The 10,840-nt window shown below is 33.7% G+C and overlaps 1 protein-coding gene across 1 annotated transcript; it reads left to right on the top strand.

The window, feature by feature from the left end:
- The first annotated feature begins 259 nt into the window (after positions 1–259).
- Positions 260–10,386, top strand: LOC136409907 (CD63 antigen-like). Its single transcript, XM_066391760.1, has 5 exons — positions 260–472; positions 1,333–1,521; positions 7,973–8,143; positions 9,830–10,060; positions 10,109–10,386. Exons 1-5 carry the CDS (start codon positions 392–394, stop codon positions 10,163–10,165), a joined length of 729 nt encoding a protein of 242 aa, XP_066247857.1. The 5' UTR covers positions 260–391; the 3' UTR covers positions 10,166–10,386.
- The last annotated feature ends 454 nt before the right edge of the window (positions 10,387–10,840 follow it).

The following is a 10,840-nucleotide window of genomic DNA, read 5'->3' as shown; positions in this document are numbered from 1 at the left end:
GGTTAATAGCTTTTTCAGGAGAGTTCTCGCAACTACCGTATGTTTGAACAAAAGGACTGACCATATAAACTCGTATTTTACATAAGAATTTGCATCCAAAACGAATATAATTCATAACGAACTGCATATTATCGTACATACATATGTTGTGTGTTTATACTTTTAAAAAAATAGCGTTAAAACTTTCTCAAAAGAAAGCTTCTAGGAATATTTGCTCCTTGGAGCTATATTTCAATTCTCTAAGACCTACAGCACGGTGTTGCGAAGACGATTTCTCCAACAAGTCTTCGAAATTAGCATAGAAACTTTCGTGGAGTTTTTCTGACCAGTGCTTGAGAAAGTGTCGTAGTTTCGATTGTACGTGAAAGAATAATTCCAGTTTGAGCACTAAATGATAGAAAACTCCAGAATGAAGACGTGCGAATTAAGCCTCATTAAGTACTTGCTCTTTGGATTTAATTTAATATTTGCTGTAAGTTTTACATGAATGTCATTTAATTTTTTGAATGCTTGTGATTGGTCAATTATTTTAATAATTAATAACTTCCACAGCATTAAGAAGTATATAGATTAAAAACATTAAAGTTGATGATAGCTTTGTCTAATCAAAGAGCTTCGTTATTGCTTCTAATATAATTTTAATAACATCGCCATATTGTTTTACCCAATAAAGTTGTTAGCAATGGATTCCGAAGGGTCGCCACTTAATATTATCCAGCCAAATAAATATCCTTGTTAGACATTAAGTATTGGTCTGACATGTATCTACTCCAGGCGTTGAATTTATGCTGAGGTATTTTTTTCCAGTACTTGACATTTACACTAGAAACCCAAATCCCATTTGTACCTTCCAACTATTCATTTCAAATCCCTCGGAAAATTTTTTGCTTTTCATCACGTTCAATGTTTGTTGCTATAGCCATTCATTTTTCATACCTGCAACTTTTTAGCATTCAACGCGTTATAAAATCTGAACGTTTGACCATATAACAAACCGAACTCCGAATAAAACATTGATTTGAACTAGAGCACATATACCATTTATGTTACAAACAAATTTGAAAATTCTACAGGTTTATCGTCCTGTCCACATTAGAGTTTTACTCGGCTTTCTGAAGTCGTTGTATTATTTGTTGTGCGCTAAAATTCTCAGATCTGTATGAAAATTAACGATGAGCATTCTCAAAAATAGAGCATTTGTATCTACTAATGATCAACGACAGCAAACTTACAGTAGTTTACGGACGTTGTAGGCCAGAAAGTTTCGTTTTTCGTGACAATATTACATCTGAAGAAATATCTACATGGGTATTAATATTTTTTCTTTTCCAGATTTCTGGCATTGGTATTATAATCGCAGGAGCACTAGTGCTATCAGATGTCGGAGAGTTTCGACATTTCATGGAAAGCAGCGTTTTGGCCCCTCCCGTAGTTTTAATTGTGGCAGGATGTATAGTGTTCCTCGTGGCTTCTTTAGGATGTTACGGAGCCATTAGAGAGTCATATTACATGCTAATGGGTGTAAGTATAAAGTCTTGCATTTTTTCCATTACGGAACAAGTACATTAACACAGTAACAAAAAGTTCTTTTTTAAACCTGAAAGTCGTAATATTCATCATCATAGTATCTACTTTATTTTGTAATTATTAATACTCCATTTTATTCTCTGTCTGTAGCAATAAACTTCAATCAATGGACTAATTAAAATGTTATAGTCACCAATGAGTCAAGGGATTTTACAAAACCCAATAATAACATTCAAAACATTGCATAAGTACTTAGGATACTCGCAATATTACCTATGCAATAATATAACTAAACTAAACTCAAAAATTTCAATCTTTCAATATTAAATGAAACATTTAATATTGTTAACGGTATGAAAAGATTTAAATATACATCGAAGTTACTTAAACAACTGAGCAAAGTTTGCAAGATATATTGTGATGTGTTATCGACAGGTTAACACAATAATTCAGTAAAACACTATATTTTTTACAGTCATGCATGATACGAATAGCAATTAAAATGTTAGATAATTGAATTAGGTATAATTAATACCGCCAAACTTACTCGCACATGTTGCGCGATTATGCAGCCAATCATACACAAAATTAACAATACGGAGCAATATTCAATTCCATGACTAAATTATTCCTATATACAAATTAATAATTATAACTAATGACTAAATAAGTCATTTTTTCCTTGAATATTTAAAAAATCATTAAGTTTAGTTATCTGTAATGCTACATAAATACGTATGTAAGTATAGACTTATGTACAGTACGTACTTCAAAAAGACCGATAAGGACTCATCATGATATATTTTTTTCGTTTTCAATGAAGAAGAAATTAGGTGTTTTCCGTAAGTGAATTATTTTATTGAATTACTATTGAATTGTCGCTGAAATTACTACTTAGATGCGTCAACCGAAAATTGCTTTCCGTTATGTTAAACAAGCTTTTTCTCATATAAAAATAAAACATTTTTACTACATTATAAAACTAGAAAAAATGGAAAATTAATAGTTGGATACCGTAGATTAAGTGTTCAATAATAAGTACTTACAACCTGGAAAATGTTATATGTTTCATGCGAAAAACTGAGATGACACTCGTCTTCTCGTGAATGATTTCCCTAATTAAATTTTTTTAACGAACTCATAAAAATAATGTCCTTTACGATATTACTAAGCTAAAATAATTTTGTTTCTGTTATTTGTTTACGTCTACTAAGGTAAAGCAACCGCAACGAATAGTAGATTTCTCCTTGGCCTCAATTACTCTGCATAGTCCGACTACCTACACTTGAAATTTAGCCATCAACCCATAGATCTGCAATGAAAATACAGAAAGGAATCATAATTTGTTTCGCAATGGTATCTTAAAACTTGGGCAAATATTTTATTGTTTGCATAGTACCATAATATGGCCCTGAGAAGACTAGTCTGATATAAGTACCCATTTCCCATATCATATCTCCTCTATTTTGATCTGTGAAATTGGAGTTAATACTCTAATTCAGCGGTTTTCAAACTGTGGGGCGCTTTTACATAATTAGGGGAGTGCTACAGATTGAAAAGTTTTTATTGAAATTTCAATTAACAAGGTTCTAAGAATAACATGCGCTTGTTTTAAAGCGCACAAATTCTCTAAATTTGGATCCATATTAGAAATGGTCACCCTGAGTTCATTTTCGATATGAAGTATATTTCGGTATTTAGATTTCAAGGCAACAAGTACAGAAAATCAAGCTTCACAAAGATAAGACATTGGAAAAGCCAACAGAATCCTAAGCGCTTTGGCTTTTATAAAGGAGTAGTCACTTGAAACTTTAGTCCAGAAATTCATTAAAGATCTGTTAACAAAATTTGATTTTAGTGAGGTATTTGTTGAAACATCTATTAGTTGTTCTTGTAGTGATAGCCTGACACGTGTATCGTCAAATAGATTTAAAAGCCAACTCCAGGACAATTTGACATTATTTTTTGCAAAAAAGTATCGTCTGAAATTCGCACTTTAGTTTTCTAAATGACCTCCTACAGTTTTTAGCATTACAGCTTTGTGATTCTCTTCCAATGAGAAATCCTGCATAAATTCGTCCAACGCGGGAAACATTTCAGAACAGTTTTCTTTTAATTTGTTATTCTATAACTGCATTTCCTTACAAAAAGAGCCAATTTTTTGACCAAATTCAAATATATTTACATCTACTCTTTGGAATTGAAGATTAAATGTATTCGGGTTTTCAAAAATACATACATATTTGCTAAATAAAGCTTGAATACAAATAATCTGTTGTAGAATTCTACTGAATGCTTGTTACCCCCTTTGTTTAAAAATATTGTTATTTCCCTTCTTAGTTCAGATACGCCTGACCATCTTACCGCGTGACAACCATCTGGATGAAAAATAAAATAGCGAAGATTTATGCTTAGCTCCCATATCTTAACGTAAAACAAAGAGCATCCTTGATTTCAGTGATCTGGTTTTTATAAAGTTACTTCAAATCTTATACTTTAATAACTATCAAACCATATTTAGTCTAGGGCTTAACGATTTAAATGCTTTTTTTTTTAATTTACATGAATCGTGTAGTGCATCCAAGTAATTTCTGAAAATTTCTTTTTACCAGAGCTTGTAAACTTGTATGTACTAGACATAGCTAGGTGCAAATAGAAACAAAATTTTCCCAATGCAAATTCGCCTTAGTAATAGCATAATTTTTAATCTTGAACAATTCGGTGACCAGTTCTACCTTCTATTAATTTATAAAGCAATAAATCTTCATATATATTATGAAGAACCTTGACAGAATCTGATGTAGCAAATCGAATGGGAATAATTATTGTAGTCAGTTATTTCGTCAGGTTGCATAACAAACGATTTTCCAGTAAGCTCAGATACAAATTATTGCTGAATATCAACTGATATATCGTTAATTCGTCGACAGATTGCGTTATTTAACAAAGGAATGTTGTCAAATTATTCAGAAAAGTTTTCACCAAACATTGTTTTTAGAATGTCCTTGTAAGCAGATAAAATAAGGTGCTCTGCAGGGATTTTTTACACTTAACTACTTTATACATAAGCCACTTTGCACGATGCGAAGAGGATCTTCTCATTTATTGCCAATACTTTATGGAAATTTGACTTCTGTTTTTTGAACAATCTTAGTTTTCTCTAAAAAAATCACGCATTTTATTAACATATTCCTTGTGCAACGTTTTTAAATGCGTCTTCAATTTATTCGGTTTCATGTTACTTCATACTTTTCAATACTTCTTCAATACTTTTAAATAAATAATGCACTGAGGTTTTTCTTCGCTACTTATTTCAAGACTAGTAAGGCCTAAATTTAGATACAATTGGTCATATTTTCGTGTTTTAGATCTAGAACGATCCCTACCTTGGATCTAACAATGTGAAGGCCTCTTCATCCTCAAGTTTTCGTTTAAACAATTCATCCATACATACCACCTACTTATAACCCCCAATAATGCTGAGCGTTGGAACATCAGACTTGAAAATTTCCTGTGTAACAGAATTATACACTTTTAAATAACTAATAACAACCCCAAATGCACTTCTTTGTTTATAGTCGCGTCGCTTCAATCTAAAAGTTTCAGAAAACTTCAATTTCTGGAGTGAACTTTCTGACAGCATTTCCGGCGCCCTAGTTTATACAGTATTGCCTAGTGTAACTTGAAAGCCAACGGATTGGGGGCGCAAAATTGTTCAGTTAAAATAGAGGGGGCTAAGAACAAAAGTTTGAGAACCGCTGCTTTAATTAAATATGCATAGTAATATTACAGATTAAGCTCGCAATTTTTGCGCTTGATAATTTGGCTATTACAATTTCACACTTTTGACTCCTACTCAGTATCGATTTTTGCATGTGTATTCGCTCGACGGGAACTAGAGATGTGCCAGTTTTTTTTGTCTGGAAAATGTTTTTATTTTATACATTTTGAAACATCCAACTTTGACTGAAACGAAGATCCCTTAAATGTTTATCGATGTATATCCCTGTAGATTTTTCTAACGTTGTCTAGGGCTTTATAGAATTTATTGATATTAACGAATACACTTTTTGGGTTTCTGCTGAAGGATAATATGTAGTTCAGATGAGCCACTCGAAAGAAAGAGGACCCTGTAAATTCGACGCACTCTTAAATACTAAAACTAAGGGTAATTAACCAGTGTTGTCCTCTGGCTAGAAAGCAATTATCAATTTATGACACCACCTGCGACGTTACCGTGGTACTGATAACACTTGGTCGGTACATTCTCATAGATGCCGACAAAGCGCGGCCGCACTTCTCATCAACGCCGACAAAAGGCGGCTATCCTTTCCCACAAGTACTAACAAAGGGTGGTTAGACATTAATCAGAAAATATCAAAATCGCATAAAGATAACGATTGCAAAACCCTCTTAATTGACGAGAATACTTCTAACCAAGTTGCGACATACATAGGCGTCCTATAGGGGCACATCACCCCCTCACAACTGTTTCATCTTAGATCTAATAAGCCTAACCTAATTAACAATATTAGTACTATTACTATATACAACTCAAAGATTTCCTGATCGTGCCTCGACTTTGTCGTAAAAATAGAGAAGTTTCTATATATATACAAAAGGGTTAAATCTATTTGACCTAAGAATCCCACACCCATATGGAAGTCACCGATTTACAGGTGAAAATAGCACCATGCAACCGTTAGTCATCGATTTAAAATTGCATTAATCGATGAATAACAAACGATTGTTTACACAGAGAATTCAAATTAAAATGGACATACACCTTCTAACTGCCACTGAACAATCATAAGGAAAATATTTTAACAGCGGCGCTGAGTCATTGGCAATTTTTTTAAGAATAAAATGGCTGCAAGGCAAGAAAAGGAAAAATGTAAATCTTAGAGGAGTGAGAACTGCAAATATCGTGCGTTTTAAATTGGTATTACAATAATAATAGGAAGTTATAAGAATGCTAACATTCATACTTGCGTTGCGACTCTTGTTGCGAACCCATACATTTTTGCAAGGCCATTTCAAAGATTTCTTTAAGAGGAATAATAAATTATGTTTTTACTATGATGAAATAGCATATTAATGACTATGTATAGATTGCTGATTCATAGACAGGGGTGTGTGAATAGCTTATTTTCATGACGTTAAGCTAAACCACGATGGCATCGAAAAGTACGATAGTATGTATATAGAAATTGTTAAACAACAAAATACTTAGTTTTTTCACGATTTTTTGCACAAAGCCTTGCAATTTTTATATAGTATTTTGATAACTTAATCTTGGATTGGACTGTTACCGAACTTACCAACTAGACCCAATATATGGACGTATTAATTAGCCTAGATAAAACTAAATTACAATAGTAAGATGCAATATGTAGGTTAATGCAGCGGTGGGCATATTATCTGCAGACAGCCAAATTTAAACAATAATGTTAATGACTTCAATGCTTGCTAACAAAATTGATTGCGTTATTGCAAAATACCGCTATTTAGATCATTCTTTTCTTCATAATAAAAATACATAATGTACTTAGGCCTTTTGTATATATAAATCATAGTAATTTGAAAAAATTGATGCAGTTATTTAGGCTAACAAAAACATATTACCCCGAAGTACCCTTTCAAGGGGGGGGGGCGACACTGAGGATAAAAAATTTTGGCGGAAGACGATACTGGTGCCCATGCAACCAGCCTGTGTGGGGTTTCACCCACTAAAAAATCCCGTGTTGCTAGGATTTCGAGTATTTGCTCGAGTTCCTTGATCGCGCTTTTGTTTTTTCTTGGAAAGCTAGCAGAGTTGAGCGGAATTATCGCTTTTTATTCTGCTTTCGCTCTAGGCTTTTAACCTGTTTGAGGAGACATTTGATGCCACTCGTTCCTTTTGACTGATGATACCCCGCCGACATGGGGTTCTTCTGCCCTCTTCTGTCCGTCCGGACGCTTCTTTCTTCGTCGGCTCGATCCTTGTGTTTTTCTTTTTGCAACGATAGGTCAGAGAACCAAGGGGCTGCCCTGGTTTTTTGATTTCCCATCGTTGCCGGTGGTCCTTTTACAAGCTTCGGGGTATCTTAAATACCAAATCTGGGGGTCAGTACCCATGGGCGTACTCCGGTTTTAGGCAATTAACAAGACAATCCACAGATGGTAACTTTCTAAATCCTTAACCCGTAACGTCAAGATAATGGTAAGAAAAGATGATTTACGAGGGTGTTGCAGCTGTAGTGAGATTTTAGCAAAATGTGGATATTTTAGACTTTTGTTTTGACGAGGAAAAGGAGTGAAAGTTTTTATGAAGGGTAACCCTTATTGGAAGATAATGGGTTCCCAACATATGGTAATCCCGGACATACCACTAAAGTAATGAAAATTCATAGGCGTAGCCTAAGGGTACATTGCACTTGAACTAATTAAACGGTCATCTTTCCAGTTTGCTGTGTGCCTGTCAATAATCTTTATTATCGAGCTGGCAGTGGGCATTGCAGCCGCAGTTTACAAAAACGACGTCCACAAGGAGCTGAAGAACATTATGCGGGAATCTATGAGTCGATACCAAACCAGCGAATCTGATAAAATTGCCTGGGATAATTTGCAAATGAAGGTAACTTCTGGATGAATTCTCTTTACAACCAGATTTAGTTTTTATGAGAAACCGTAAATTCTCCTTGATAATGTAATATTCGATTGTTTCGTTTCTATACAACTCATGAAATATTTTTTCAGTAAAGCTGTGAAATGCACAAAAATAGAATTGTCCGACTGGTTATTGCTACTTAGGTCTAAATTTTTTTGTATGAAAAATTAGTAGCGGTAACAAACTTAAAGTTGCTTTAATCATAAGCTTATGAATAAAACAATTCAATTGTTCAAAACTCAGTTTTGCAAGAAATCGTTCAACCACCTAACGGAGAACAATTATCTCAATGGGAGGGTACCACCGAACCTTCTCATACTAGCATATCATCTAAACCTGCTAAATTGCTTTTATCCGGTAAAACAATATATTTTCTTAGCTGAAACAATGATGCTAATCACGAGTGAGTGAACAAAGACCTTCCATATGGACAGTCTCTTTCGAGCGTGTTATTAGTTTTAATTGGGCAAATTCGTAAAAACACCTCTCTTCTTCGTGCTTACGCGTCCAGTACTTATAGCGTCACATTCAATTGACCTCAGTTAGGCATTTAAAGATCATTCTTTATTTTAATAATTTTATAATTCTTTGCAACTCAGCGATACTCCTAACGAAATTATTCACCTTTACTAGCAGGAACTTAATAAATTGGCAATTAGCATACATTTAGTTCATTCGCATTTTTTTAAGTAGTGTAGTTAATATTGTCGGTGATAGTGAGTAATATTACGATTGAAAATTTACATCTACGAAGTTCTTGTGGTGTAATGGATTCGGGGTAGAAACTCGTTTATTAACAGTAAGAATATTTGCGTTTTGTTCAAAATTCGAGATGACAATTAACGATGATGCAGCGAATGCGTAAATAATACAGCTGAAGTAATTGAAACAAGGAAAGTGCAAGCTCGACCAAAAAACATCGAATGAAAGGACAAATAATCGTATGCAATACCACAAAAGTTCAGATTTATCCGGATATCCTTTTATTATCGAATATGTACTTTATTTCTGTTAACGAGACCTGTTCGCATCAAACTCACAAGAGTACGACTCGAATAATTTTGGAATCATCCATGTAGCACTTGGAAGACAGTGGGTAGACAAGTAAAAATGTACCGGACTTGAACTCAAATGATATTTGATAAGACAATTCCACGATTTTCCAGGATCATGAAATTTTTTCCTAGATCCAAAATTTTGAATCTAAATTTTAATTCTGAAAATAATTGAATATTGATAATGACAATTTATACGATTCTTCATCCACTCATATTTTTTGCTCACTCCTGTTGATTCGTCTGATAGCAAACTATGATTTGGTTGAAATTTAATAATGTTGAAAATCAAATAATTTTGAAAATAAGAAAAAGTAAAAAATGGTTAAGAAAATGACTTTAAGGTGACTTTTAATAAAATCTATGAACTGAACAAATCCTATCATTCAACTACCCTGGACTAAGCTTTACGATATTATCTATTTATACTAATCGCTCGATGAATAACTAACTAGTACATAAGATCGAAAGCGCGTTTGAAGAATTGGTAGTTTTGTTAATTTTGGCGTCATAAGTACCTCTGTAATTTCCCCTTAGGACTAAAACCTAACAAATAACTCTCCTTAGTCACCATGCAATATCCATAATACATTTCCAGTTACACTGTTGCGGTGTTGATAGACCTACTGATTGGGGCGGCAATCGACCTTTGTCCTGTTGCCAGCCTGTACGAGAAGGAGCACCTGATCCAACTCCTCAACATTGCCAGAATGCCCGAAGCGGGGAAGAGATCTTACATTCCACTGGATGTTTCGATGTGATTGAGATGAAAGTCCAAAATGCTTCCCAAGTGTTAATTGGAGTGGGGATTGGAATTGCATTTATTGAGGTGGGCGAATGAGGGTTGCAATGATGATTTTCATTTTTTTTTTTATAGGTGATTGGGATAATATTAGCTTGTTGGTTGGCGACAGCAATCAAGAACAGAAACTAAGCAGTTGCACGGAGATTGTAGTTTAGTAGAATATGAGATGTTCAATAGAGAAAGATTAGAAAATATTGTGCCGCACTTGTATACGGAAGAATAGTAGGTTTTCTAAGAAACGCACTTTTAAGAAATAGTTTTAGTTGTAAGTAAAACTATTTGATTATTAAATATAAAAATTTTAATTGGTAGATTGATAGTTGTTAGAGGATATTGTGCTACTTGTATGTGATTATTTGTTCATCGTAAGCCATCCCTAAATAATAATATTTGGTATTCGCACTGAGCTGAGTATTACGTGGCACTACTCATTTTACTTGATAAGGACCTATAGAGCAATATGGATTTTTTACAGTAAGTCATTTTTAATTATTTATTAGCAATTTACAGCTTCACAACTATTAAAAAGCAGATATCGCTCACTCTTTGAACTATAATTAGTTGCGACACAAATCCGAGAGATGATTTTTTACCAGTTTTTTATAGATGTCAGGAGTCAATGATTTTTTTAAAATTTCACCGTATTTTTTTACAAATGAAAAAGTCCCTGTATCATCAAATAGCATGCTAACGATATAATATTGCAGAAATAAATTTATTAGAATTATAATTCTGCTGCTCTCTCTCGCCGGCAGTGATAGAGGACATGATATATTAAAGTAGTATTTATGTTGATTATATTTT

This window comes from Euwallacea similis, chromosome 7 (genome assembly GCF_039881205.1).
Source record: "Euwallacea similis isolate ESF13 chromosome 7, ESF131.1, whole genome shotgun sequence".
NCBI lineage: Eukaryota > Metazoa > Arthropoda > Insecta > Coleoptera > Curculionidae > Euwallacea > Euwallacea similis.
Note: the sequence above shows the minus strand (reverse complement) of the source record. Positions and strands in the feature narration are given on the sequence as shown.

What these genes read in the sequence shown, in the direction of transcription:
- LOC136409907 (XM_066391760.1), top strand. Translation starts at nt 392, where the DNA reads ATGATAGAAAACTCCAGAATGAAGACGTGCGAATTAAGCCTCATTAAG. An exon ending in GATTTAATTTAATATTTGCT is followed by an intron (nt 473 to 1,332) that starts GTAAGTTTTACA and finishes TTTCTTTTCCAG; the next exon opens with ATTTCTGGCATTGGTATTAT. An exon ending in GGGATAATTTGCAAATGAAG is followed by an intron (nt 8,144 to 9,829) that starts GTAACTTCTGGA and finishes ATACATTTCCAG; the next exon opens with TTACACTGTTGCGGTGTTGA.